We start from the raw sequence: 13609 nt of genomic DNA on the forward strand, positions 1-13609 counted from the left end.
CATACGTTCCATTACATATTAGAATACACAAATGTGTTAGCAGAGTGGGAATGGTTGTTATATATAAAACACACCATGTCATAAAATGTTAGTAGTCATTAAAGAACACTCAATAAAAATTCATGAGGCACTCTTTTGCAACATCATTATGTTAATTAAGTGCTTATGCAATATAGGCATAAGGGTATCACATTTTTAATTGTTTGTTAATAAGCGCTGCAAGCAATATAAAATTAGTTCCATATGTAGTATAGTAGTCGGTGGCTCCTCCTCACAATCATCTCATATAAAGGTAGACTCTTCTGAAATCATACATTGATCCGATTGTATCTTCCCCGACATCTCTGAAATACAGCAAACACATGATGGTCAAAGATGGCACCTTACTAGATATGCATCCGTGACAACGCGTTACGCAGCTCTATATGATTGTGTAGATACACACGTCAGTCACTTATATGTTAGAAGTAAAACTGTTCATCAGTATGTAATGTTTCTTTAAATTTGTAGCAGGCATAACTATGTATAAGAAGTGAACGTTGCCTGTATACTGAAAGATGTGCGCGCACATCTTTGTGTGCGCACGCACTTCACGCTTGGCTCCACTAACTGTTAGCGCATGCGCAAAACAAAGCGTACGTTGTGCGTTCAATACATGTTGAAAATACCAGTAAACATAACATCTTTATTTCAAATACAATGAAGACGAAACTACATTCGTTCTAAACGAGTACATCTGTATTCTTTTTAAACAGACGTGTTTGAACAGAAAGCACGGCCGATAACACAATGCGCAAATGCAATACGTGTGACGTCATGTTAAGCCAGCGTGAAACGCACGCTAACACTCCTCCCACTCAATTAACATTCGGCTAACGCCCAGGGTACGCCTACAAACACTGAGCCGCACGCATCACACACTGCAGTTACCGTTACTATAACAAAACATGACAGCCAATAGGCTTTGAGGCGCGCACGTCGCTTGGGGGCGGGACTTACATCACTAATCCTTTTTAAGGACGCCTTGGCCCATGACAAGGGTCCCACGTCATACGTGGTGGACCCGGTTTTCAATGTTGTAGATGTTGCATGATAACAAAACAGGTATGTGTTAGAGTAATGGTAAAATGTTGCTAATATGTTTAAAGGGATAGGAAAGTACGTATATTTATTCCGTCAGCAATGTGTACTACTCTTTCAGGTCCTACTATATTGTATTAGGAAACAATTTGTTTGTGATCGCTACATGTTATGCAGTCTGCAATGTTACGCTGTATCCACGCATTGAAAGTGAAAATGGTGGTTACAAAAAAAAAAAAAATTTAAACGCAGAGTCAACGCATAACGATTGTTATATTTACCATTCTTCTAGAATTAACTCTTCGCCTGGCTGCAACTGGTCGCTCCAGAAATGCAAGCCATTTTCATCCACGCTTAACCCAACCGCTGAATCCAGTATGGCACATATCTCCTCCAGGATGCGCTCATAGGAATCGCCACTGCTTTCTTCAAATAATTGGTCGGGAGGTAGGTTCATTTCTTCCGGTTCCCATTCCAATGCAATTTCAGCTGAAAGGCTTGGTACATAATCATAGTACTTTTGTTCTTGTACAATGTGGGTTTCAGGAATGGAGGCTGCAGATATTGCAGCACGTATCGATTCAAACGGATCAGTAGTAGCGGATACATTGCTATTGCCATTAGGAATAAATATGCCTTTCACGACAATATAAGTGCCGTCTTTCAGGATAAATTGTTTTTCCGGGGCAATCTTCCAGAAACCATAGGTGTGTTGTAGCTTATCCTGGTCACGTTCAAAAAAGTCATTACTTGATAAAGTGAATCTTATTGAGGAATTAAAATTCCGTGCATGCTTACGGTCTTGGTAATAAGGATATTTTGCTCGAATGAAATCATCGATTTGGCGTGTGCTTGCTTTCTGTCCGCGACTGTTCAAGATGGCTTCACAGATCATGTACTTATACCCTAAAAGGGGATTAATATTGTTAACGAATTCATCAGCCATGTCTGAGTAGCACAAAAGCTGTGTGCAGGTCTGTGTTATTTGCTCATCAAAATGAATGTGCTGAATGGCTAACAAACTCCTGTTTTTCCTTGTCAAGGTCAACAAAAGTAACTACTTTGACTCCTTATTTCAAACGCCAATTGGATTTGTTTGTCTAATTGGGTTAACAGTTGTGGTTCGTGATATGGGACTGTGGGAGAAACATTTCTCCTTCTTTTATCTCGTTTGTGAAAAACATCCCTAGACTGTGAATGCGTTCACATAGTGTTTTTTTGAAAACTAACAAAGACCAGTGTGTGAAAATATTTCTTAGCCAGGCATATCAGTAAAAACACACCTGCAAAAAGAAATGTTTTTTCCCCGCTTACATTTCTGTGTGTATGTGAAAGTCTGGTTAACTCCCTGTCTGCATGAGTTTAAATACGTGTGTATATATATATATATATATATATATATATATATATATAAATATATCTCTTATAAAAATATATATATATTTATATATAATATTTTATTTTTTTTTATATTGCAGGAGTACACACAACATTGATGGCATTAAGTATACCTTGTATGAAACCTATTTAAATGGTGAGAAACATGATTGAATGAAGTAATAAACATTTGTTTAAGCACAATACTGTTAGAGTCTCATACTTAGGATATTTCTCAAACATTAGGCCTGTATTATTAAAATAGTGTGCTTTCACAAGGAAGCATGAAGTGTATTAGTTTGTGTATACCAGTTTATATAGTACTATATATATATATATATATATATATATATATATATATATTGTGACAAACGGCTTACTCCGGGGCTCCGCCGTCTGTCCGGGACTGTTAGAACACGGTCTTTTAGGGTAGGTTAAATGATGAGACGTCACGTACTGTTCCTTTAAACAGGCTATGCCTGGTTTATTCAGTCCCAGGCACTGAGACTGCCACAGTTTAAACAGAAAACAAAGCCAAACAAAAAGCTGCTCGTCTGAGCGATAACTTAAACTTAGATGTCCCTGACTCAGAGTTGGAAGTGGCTTGTCCACTTCCACCAACAAAATAAGTACCTTTGCAGTCTTTAGACAAACTAACAGAATGAATGAAGCGATTTGGGAAAGAGGCTTTCTCACCCCTCTGCAGTTCAGCAGCCTTCCAGGCTCTTGGGCGGGGCCCAGAGGAAACAGGAAACAGGTCTTATATACCTGAACTCTAATCAGCATGACAGGTGACAGAAAACAGGCAGCAGACAAACTGTGGAATGGAGTGCCTGTACCACGAGGCTGCCCTGTTCAGCTTAGACAGGACAGAAACTGTTCAGTATCCTGGGAGCCCTGTATATGGAGTTTATTACCAACCCCTGGTTTCTGTCACATATCCTCCCCCCCAGCTCAGACCTCGAGGGGTGAGCGACCATGGATATTAGGGAGTGCATCCTTGACAACCCGTCGGCATTGCCATGTTTGTGCCCCGACCTGTGTTCCACAGAAAATTTAAAGGGCTGTAGGCTTAGGAACCACCTGGTCACCCTAGCGTTCTTCTCCCTATTTTGACACATCCAGGTAAGGGGTGCATGATCTGTGACCAATCGGAACTTTCTCCCCAACAGATAATACTTGAGTGTCTCTACAGCCCACTTTATTGCGAGACACTCTTTCTCGACTATGGAGTAATTTTTCTCCTGGGGATTTAGTTTCCTACTTAAATAAAGGATGGGGTGCTCCTCCCCTTGAGACTCCTGGGAGAGTACTGCCCCCAGCCCTACCTCAGATGCGTCGGTTTGGACTACGAACTCTTTGGAGAAGTCAGGTGTGACCAACACTGGTTGGGCACAGAGAGCTTCTTTCAGGCTTCTAAAGGCCTGTTCGGCTTCGGGGGACCACTTTACCATTAGCGGTCCTCTTGCTTTTGTGAGGTCGGTTAGTGGGGTTGCCTTAGTTGCAAAATTGGGAATAAACCTCCTATAGTAGCCAATTAACCCCAAAAAGGTCCTTACTTGTTTTTTTGTGACTGGCCTTGGCCAATTTTGTATCGCCTCTACTTTGAGTGTTTGTGGTTTGAGTAACCCTCTACCAATAGAATACCCCAGATACTTGGCCTCCTCCAGACCAATAGTGCATTTAGCGGGGTTAGCAGTTAGTCCAGCAGACCGAACTGCGTCGAGCACAGCTTGGACCTTTGGAAGGTGGGACTGCCAATCTTCACTATGGATTACCACATCATCCAGGTAGGCGGCAGCGTACCGAACATGTGGTTTTAAAATTTTATCCATCATTCTTTGGAATGTGGCGGGAGCTCCATGTAAGCCAAAAGGCAGCACCTTATATTGAAAGAGGCCGTCTGGGGTTGAGAAGGCTGTTTTTTCTTTTGCCCTTTCTGTGAGGGGAACCTGCCAGTACCCTTTTGTTAGGTCTAGGGTTGTGAGATATCGGGCTTTGCCCAGTCTCTCTACAAGTTCATCCACCCTGGGCATAGGATAAGTATCAAATTTTGACACCGCGTTTAGTTTCCGGTAGTCATTACAAAACCTTGTTGTACCGTCTGGCTTTGGGACTAAAACTATAGGGCTGTTCCACCCACTTTGGGATTCCTCAATTACGCCTAGTTTTAGCATTTTTTTAACCTCTAAACTTATAGCCTCTCTCTTGGCCTCTGGGATTCGGTACGGTTTAAGGTTAACTCGGACCCCCGGTTCAGAGACTATGTCATGTTTAATTACGTTAGTTTTACCTGGCTGTGTAGAGAAGATTTCTTTGTTCCTTCTCACTAAACTCTGGACCTCTCGTTTCTGATGCACGGACAGTGTTTCAGCTATGCTAACCTCTGGGTCAGTTTCTTGATTCTCTGACGGACCTGGGGGTACTAGGGTTAACAAGACCTCTCTATCTTTCCAGGGCTTGAGTAGGTTTATATGGTAAATTTGCTCAGGTTTCCTCCTACCTGGCTGCCTTACCCTATAATTTACTTCTCCCACTCTTTCCAAGACCTCATATGGCCCATGCCATTTAGCAAGGAATTTACTCTCCACGGTGGGAACCAGAACTAGTACCCTATCACCTGGAAAAAAAATTCTGACCCTAGCACCCTTATTATACGTATTCCTTTGTGCTTCTTGAGCTTTCTCCATGTGTTCCCTCACTATGGGTAGGACTGCAGCAATGCGGTCCTGCATTTGGGCAACATGCTCTATTACACTTCTGTAAGGGGTAACCTCGTGTTCCCAAGTTTCTTTGGCTATATCCAGTAAGCCCCTTGGATGTCGGCCATACAATAGTTCAAACGGGGAGAAGCCTGTGGATGACTGGGGAACTTCCCTAATGGCAAATAACAGGTATGGTAACAAACAGTCCCAGTTTTTCCCATCCTTATCGACCGCCCGGCGTAACATGCTCTTTAAGGTTTTATTGAACCTTTCCACTAAACCATCTGTTTGTGGATGATAGACTGAGGTTCTGAGATGCTTGATTTTTAGGAGTTTACATAGCTCTTTTGTTACTTGGGACATAAATGGTGTTCCCTGGTCAGATAAGATCTCTTTAGGAATTCCGACCCGGGAAAACAGAAGTACTAACTCTTTTGCTATGTTTTTAGCAGAGGTGCTACGTAGGGGAACTGCCTCCGGATATCGGGTAGCATAATCTAATATTACCAATATATGCTGATGTCCCCTAGCAGACTTTATTAGGGGTCCTACTAGATCCATAGCAATCCGGTCAAATGGTACCTCTATTATGGGAAGGGGTACCAATGGGCTGCGGTATGCTTTGAACGGGGCGGTGATCTGACATTCTGGGCATGAGGAACAATAGTTTGTAATTTCTGCCAGAACCCCAGGCCAATAAAAGCTTCGGAGAACCTTTTCTTTTGTCTTTTCCACCCCTAGGTGTCCCCCCAATGGATGACTATGTGCGAGGTGTAATACTACGTTACGGAATGTCCGTGGTACCAACAATTGTTTAGTTGTAACTGATTTTCTTTTATCAACCCGATATACTAGGTCGTTCTCTACCTCGAAGTAGGGGTAAGCAAGTGACCTATCTGGTTGGCCATGAGTACTATTCTGGTCCCGTATATTTCCCCTTGCTACCGCTAATGTGGGGTCCTCCCACTGGGCCTTCTTAAAACTCCCAGGACTGACCTCTAGGTCAGCGAGGGTCTTATCCTGTACTGGGGTGGTAAGTGCCTGATCAACATCTTGATTTGGGGTATTCCCTACCAAAGTAGTGATGGGGAACGGAATTTCACAGCACTCCTCCTTTTCCCCTTTCTTATTTGGGCCCTCGTCAACCTCCATTTCTGAAAAAGGGAAAGGATTTGTTTCTTCTAACACTTCGTTATGGTCTGCTATTGAACTCTGGGCGCTATTCTGAGCTGGGGACCACATTTTTAGAAAATGGGGAAAGTCGGTCCCTATTAACACATCATGTGCCAGTTTGGGTACAACACCCACCTTGAAATCTAAAGAACCAAATTCTGTTTCAAAAAAAACATCAACAGTGGAATATTCATGATTATCCCCATGTATACAACAAATTGCCACTCTTTGTGAACTGTTTACCTGTTTCTTCTTAATGGGCAATAGGTATTCGGACACTAGTGTGACCATACTCCCAGAGTCAAGAAGTGCCCGAACCCTCTTACCATTAACCTTTACAAATGCCCACAGATGGTTATTCAAGGGGTCCTCTGGGCTAGGGCCCATACATTGGGACAACAGCGAATAGGGTTCCACGCTGTTGCATTGCATGGGCTCATCATTTAGTGGGCAGATTTTTGCTGTGTGGCCCCTCTCATGACAATTTACACATTTAGGTACATAGTCTGTGTCCCACTTAGAGCCTTTTCCCGGCTCCCCATGTTGGCTATTGCCCTTAGTGTGCGAACCACTGTTGCTGGTGCTGCGTGAAGGTGGTCGCCGCTCTTCAGCTCCCCTTAACCCCGGTACCCTTTTACCGTCTCTGGAAGAGTCCTGGAACCTCGGGTAGTGGGGTTGCTCCACGACTGTGGGTTGCGGGTGCTCTCCTGCTGCATTGTACCTTTCTACGAGGGCCACAAGCTCATCTGCATTGTGGGGGTCACTCCGACTGACCCAATGGCGTAAGGCAGAGGGAAGTTTCCTCAAGAACTGGTCCATGACCAACCGTTCCACGATGTGGCTTGCTGAGTTGATCTCGGGTTGTAGCCACTTCCGGGCGAGGTGGATGAGGTCATACATCTGGCTTCGGGTGGCTTTATCCATCGTGAAGGACCATGCGTGAAACCTTTGGGCGCGAACAGCCGTGGTTACGCCGAGGCGGGCGAGGATCTCGAACTTCAATTTTGCATAGACGTTAGCTTCGGCTGGCTCTAGATCAAAGTAAGCCTTCTGGGGTTCGCCGCTTAGGAAGGGTGCGATTAGACCAGCCCACTCAGCTTCTGGCCATCCCTCTCTCTGTGCCGTGCGTTCAAACGTGAGAAGATAGGCTTCCACATCATCCGAGGGTCCCATCTTCTGAAGGTAGTGGCTTGCCCTGGTCATTTTCGGAACTGGGGCTGCCGCTGCCAGTGGAAGGTTACTGATAGTCTCCCTCAGGATCTCGAGTTCCTGCTGTAAGCCCTGAGCGAACCGCTGTTGCTCCTCTTTCAGCAAGCGGTTTGTCTCTTGCTGGTTTGCATTCGCCTGTTGCAGGGCTTCATTCGCGTCTCTCTGGACAGCGACATTGCGTACCAGCGCACTCACCACGTCTTCCATCTTGTTTGGAGAGAGAGAAAAAAAAACCTTTTTTTTTTTTTTTTTTTTTTCAAGTTCTTTAACCCCCAGACCTTTTAGTGTTCTGCCCGCATTCTCCACCATATGTGACAAACGGCTTACTCCGGGGCTCCGCCGTCTGTCCGGGACTGTTAGAACACGGTCTTTTAGGGTAGGTTAAATGATGAGACGTCACGTACTGTTCCTTTAAACAGGCTATGCCTGGTTTATTCAGTCCCAGGCACTGAGACTGCCACAGTTTAAACAGAAAACAAAGCCAAACAAAAAGCTGCTCGTCTGAGCGATAACTTAAACTTAGATGTCCCTGACTCAGAGTTGGAAGTGGCTTGTCCACTTCCACCAACAAAATAAGTACCTTTGCAGTCTTTAGACAAACTAACAGAATGAATGAAGCGATTTGGGAAAGAGGCTTTCTCACCCCTCTGCAGTTCAGCAGCCTTCCAGGCTCTTGGGCGGGGCCCAGAGGAAACAGGAAACAGGTCTTATATACCTGAACTCTAATCAGCATGACAGGTGACAGAAAACAGGCAGCAGACAAACTGTGGAATGGAGTGCCTGTACCACGAGGCTGCCCTGTTCAGCTTAGACAGGACAGAAACTGTTCAGTATCCTGGGAGCCCTGTATATGGAGTTTATTACCAACCCCTGGTTTCTGTCACAATATATATATATATATATATATATATATATATATATATATATATATATATATATATATATATATACACACATATATACATATATATATATATATATACATATATATATATACATATATATATATATATATATACACATATATACATATATATATACACATATATACATATATATATACACATATATACATATATATATACACATATATACATATATATATACACATATATACATATATATATACACATATATACATATATATATACACATATATACATATATATATACACATATATACATATATATATACACATATATACATATATATATATACACACTCACACACTCACACTCACACTCACTCAGTGTGTGTGTGTGTGTGTGTGTGTGTGTGTGTATATATTATTATACATTCTGAGATGTTATAGAAACGAACACACAACTGATTAAAGGACAAAATTACAATGGCCAAGCAAGGCAAAGGTAAGTAATAATTTACACATAATCCTGCTGTACACGTACAAGAAAGATGTTTGCACTTACTTAGGTGTTTTAATAATTGCATGTGACTAATATGCATATGCAATTCTTACATCAATTAACACACCCAAATGCAATGTTTTGCTGCAAAGTCAATGGCAGCTTCTCTAAACTTAGCAACTGGCTCCTGGTGGACCATTACTGAACAGACGATTACAACATAAATATTTATAACACAATTAATTATGAGTGTTAACATTTCCAAAACTTCACGTGTACAAGAACATAGTTGAAAGTTTGGAAACAACACAGTCTTCAGCATACATACAATAGTAATTAGATAATCTGAAGTCAACAAAACAAGGCCAAAGACATATTTTCTGAATTATAACATTTATTTTTTTTGTTCCTTTTGCGAGCGAGTAACAGGCCTGCTTGTTGTCTCTTGAATTTTCCTTTTTCTTTTGCCACCAACTTTAGGCACAACAGAGCCACTTTGAGTGGCCTCTGGCACTTCACGGGCAGGGCTTGTGGCCAGTGACTGTTCACCTACGGGGCTTGTGGCCAGTGACTCACCTACAGGGCTTGTGGCCAGTGACTCACCTACAGGGCTTTTGGGCAGCGATTCACCTACAGGGCTTTTGGGTAGTGACTGTTCACGGACAGGGCTTGTGCCCAGTGACACATGTGAGCAAGTTGGTAGACACTGCACAAGTGATGGTTGGTCTGTTTCATGTGTGTCTTGTTTTGTTTTTGTCGCCTCCTTTGTAGGTGTCTGCTGCTGAATTTGTACAGATGGCAGCGGTAGGATGTCATCAGGAACCTGCACAGCAATGTCTGCTACTTGACCGGTAACATTTGGGCCTGGTGAATGAATATCAGATGAATGTGGTGAAAACTGACCTGCATGAACAGATCCTGGCTGGGAGGTGTTGAATTGTGGTACATTAGTCATTCTCCAGTAATTAGCTTGTGTTTGCTGAACAACTAATGCTTCGAATGAGGTGTTGATTTTTTGCAACTGTTTAGGCACTTCAATGAAGACTCTGTGGAGATGTGCCAATTGTGATACTGTTTCTTCCTGCAGTCCAATCATCCTTTCCAGCACTGTCATCATGTCTGAATGGCGACGATTTTCTGCGTCCACTATTTTTCCCTCTGAAGCTACAATTGCATCGTATGTGGAAGTTGATGGACGATTTGGCGGTACAACAGTTTCTATTGGCACCTCTTCATGGTCACATGATTGTATTTCAGTCTCTTCTGTGGCGTCATCCTCATCATACTCATCATCCTCATCACCATGATGTTCTAAAAAGAAATGTACACATTATTAAATGGCATGTTAATGTTTGCTGTGTTACTATGTAATTGTACTGTGTCCTAAGTAACACCTAACATGTTTCCATACGTTTTATAACCTCATTAAAAACTACCTTGACTTACGAATAATGTTTGGACTCAGTATGAAATATGAATGAATGAAAAGTTGCTCTAAACTCAGAAGTCCTACATGATAATTAACATCACTAACACAATACATGTTGCCTTACACTTAATTTTCACTGACACTAAGTAATCCTATTTAAAGAAGATGTGCAAAACAAATAATGCACATGACAACATAACATATAGAAGAGCACATATTATATGGCCAGCAAATGATACACTCACCTTCTAGTAGTGTTGAGCTGGCTGACCCAGGTGAAGACACTTGTTCCATCTCAGGTGACACATGTCCTCCAGGGGCAACTATATATAACAATAACATAAGTTTTACATTTACATGTGTAAATATTGAACAAACACTTATTGTATGTTCTGTATTTATGATTAACTAACAACATCAGTTCCTTAACCGAAAATGTGTGTGAAAGTGAACATAAATAGTTGTAATAACACTGTACATGCCTGTGTACTTAGAATTTTTGAGTTCCCTAACATACAACATACTATGTTTCTGCAGTAATGCGTGAGGATAAATAGATTAAATGAGTACATAAAAATCATATGTTGTGTAGTGATATCAGTATCATAATGTACATAACTATCATGAGATGACCATTCACAATGGTTATCATGAAGGTGGTCATATTGCAAAAAGTGTTGTTTTTGGTAGAGGATATGTGTGGTACATTAATCGAAGATGTGGCACACCTGAATGTGGCTGTGACTCAACAAGACAACACATGCAGTGTGTGATAATGTGTCTTTCATAGTAGTTCAACTATAGATATGAGTGAACTAATGTGTGACGTACGCTTTGATAAGTAATGAGTTGTTGGGGCATTTAGTAGCTAGAGTTAAGCTTTCAAATGAGTGTGATTAACTTCAGTTGTGCTATTCAGGTTGTAAGAAAGGTATTCCCTTCCCCAAAAAGCCTAATCAGCCACACCTTTCAATGACTTGAAACAGGTGCAAATGGTGTGAACTAAGTTGACCGTGAAATGAGGCTGTAATTAGTGTGTGTGCTGAACCCCACCCCCTCTGTTGAAGTGTATGCTGTGATGAGATATTAATTGCAGCTGCTTTAACACAATGGTAGATGAGCTAAGTAGTCATCTGCAGTGTTTAAGTTATGAAAACAATGACATAACATATGATACGTGTGCCTCATTATGCTGTCTGTATATGACATAAAGCAAAAATGGACCTTTTCATAAGCAACTATAGATGTGTTAGTGCCAGTGATGTTTGTAGGCCGTTACATGCAATTTCTTTGATGCATGCTTAAAATAGGCAGTAATGTCATGTTTGTCGGAGTAAAATCAATAAAATACACAATAATATGATACATATTTCTGTTCTGTACCTGTAGCTACTAATAATTTCTCATGAACATGTGTTACACATGTGTACTACCCTGTTGTTCCCCATCTTCGCCCACCATCAATTGCTTCCACTGCAGCTATGCATTTTGGGAATTCACATGTAAATGAGCACGCAATGGCACGTGCTATATTAGTTACTGCTTTTAGTAGGACTACTACATATATGTCTATTTTGAGATATATATATACAGAATCAGACATATACATATATAGATGCAGGTATGCTTATATTGTGAAGACAGTATAAAAAGCAGTGTAAATATGCAAAATAACTGTAAGCAACGACACGCCTAGTACAGTAATATTTATCACCTGCTGGAAATTGTGACGGATAAATTCCAATGTCACGGTCACCAGCCAAGCCTTCCACGACGACGGTAAGTAATTTTGGCCGAAGCAGCTCCTCCAATGGAGTCAATATGAGACGTTGTGGTGTGGGCCCACCTCCAGTGCCAGTAGCATGCACGCGTTGGTCTTGTATTTTCTTTTTCAATTTGGACCTAATATCATCAAATCTTTTCCGACAATGATACTTGTCCCTGACACTATTCCCACAGGCATTGACACCAATGACTATTGTGTCCCACATTTCTTTTTTGCTTGCTGCACTTGTCCGCCCTTGAAAAACATATAAAAGATATGAGGTAAATGAATAATAATATAAGCACCAGTTTCCTACACTGCTAGCTGTTCCAAGAGATATCAAACATGCTGTTTTATGTGTAATATGTGCAGCACATGAGCATTCACTACTAAACCTATACATGTAAGCAAGGTTGCATTCATATTGTATGCAGTTGTGGCAAATTGACCGCCTGTGTTTATTTGTCCTTGTAAGGCATGATAAAAAGCTGTGTTTCCACACTAATGAACATAGAAAGATATTGTGTACCCATATTTGCATATGAACAAAACTCAGATGACCTAGGATCACATGTATTTGAATAATAAATGTAAAGTTACACTTACCTACTAAATGTCCATAGAGACTGTCATAGTGCTCCAGAATGCCAGTGACAAGAGCCCTATTTTCCTGGTCATTGAAGCGAGGATTACGTGGCTTCTCCACACGTTTTTTCCGAGCAGGTTTAGGGTCAGAGCTTGGCTGGTGCTGACTGGACTCTCCTTCTTCCAATGGAAGAGCCTCCAAAAGCTGGCCACCAGCAAGCACGCCACCACCAGACACCCCATCAGCAACTGCGCCACCAGCAGCACTCCCAGCACCAGCACTCCCACTCCTAGCACCAGCACTCACACTCCTAGCACCAGCACTCACACTCCTAGCACCAGCACTCACACTCCTAGCACCAGCACTCACACTCCTAGCACCAGCACTCCCACTCCCAGCAACAGCACTCCCACTCCCAGCAACAGCACTCCCACTCCCAGCAACAGCACTCCCACTCCCAGCAACAGCACTCCCACTCCCAGCAACAGCACTCCCATTCCCAGCAACAGCACTCCCACTCCCAGCAACAGCACTCCCACTCCCAGCAACAGCACTCCCACTCCCAGCAACAGCACTCCCACTCCCAGCAACAGCACTCCCACTCCCAGCAACACCACTCGGTGCACCAGCAACATCACTCCCCTGAACAGTACGTTCACTCCGACGCGTACTCCCACGAGTAGCACTCCCACTCCCACCAGCATCACTCTTCCCACGCTTTGCGGGCATACTTCCAGCACTCACAAAAAACAGACAAGAAATGTACAGGCAATCACACGACCCACTTCCACATATAAAACAAGACAAAGATGTAAACAAAACAACAAAGGACAAAGCTCACCCAATACACAACAAGTCTCTCAGTCAATATGCAAATCTTCAATCGTCCAGCTCTGTGCGTCTCTCTCTCTCTCTCACTC

General features: G+C 42.4%; 1 protein-coding gene across 1 annotated transcript; it reads right to left on the reverse strand.

Annotated features, from left to right (window-relative positions):
• Positions 1-9303: 9303 nt before the first annotated feature.
• Positions 9304-10638, reverse strand: LOC142496635 (uncharacterized). Its single transcript, XM_075603296.1, has 2 exons — positions 10584-10638; positions 9304-10220 (listed from the first exon to the last, which is right to left on the reverse strand). The coding sequence occupies exons 1-2, from the start codon at positions 10630-10632 to the stop codon at positions 9304-9306; spliced, it is 966 nt and encodes a 321-aa protein (XP_075459411.1). The 5' UTR covers positions 10633-10638.
• Positions 10639-13609: the final 2971 nt, after the last annotated feature.

The sequence above is a fragment of the Ascaphus truei genome, chromosome 6, assembly GCF_040206685.1.
Source record: "Ascaphus truei isolate aAscTru1 chromosome 6, aAscTru1.hap1, whole genome shotgun sequence".
Taxonomy (NCBI): Eukaryota; Metazoa; Chordata; class Amphibia; order Anura; family Ascaphidae; genus Ascaphus; species Ascaphus truei.

Excerpts from the sequence above, each read along its gene's own strand:
- LOC142496635 (XM_075603296.1), bottom strand. The coding sequence starts at position 10,632 with ATGGAACAAGTGTCTTCACCTGGGTCAGCCAGCTCAACACTACTAGAA. Across the intron at positions 10,221-10,583 it reads CAGCTCAACACTACTAGAAG|AACATCATGGTGATGAGGAT; the intron begins GTGAGTGTATCA and ends ATTTCTTTTTAG.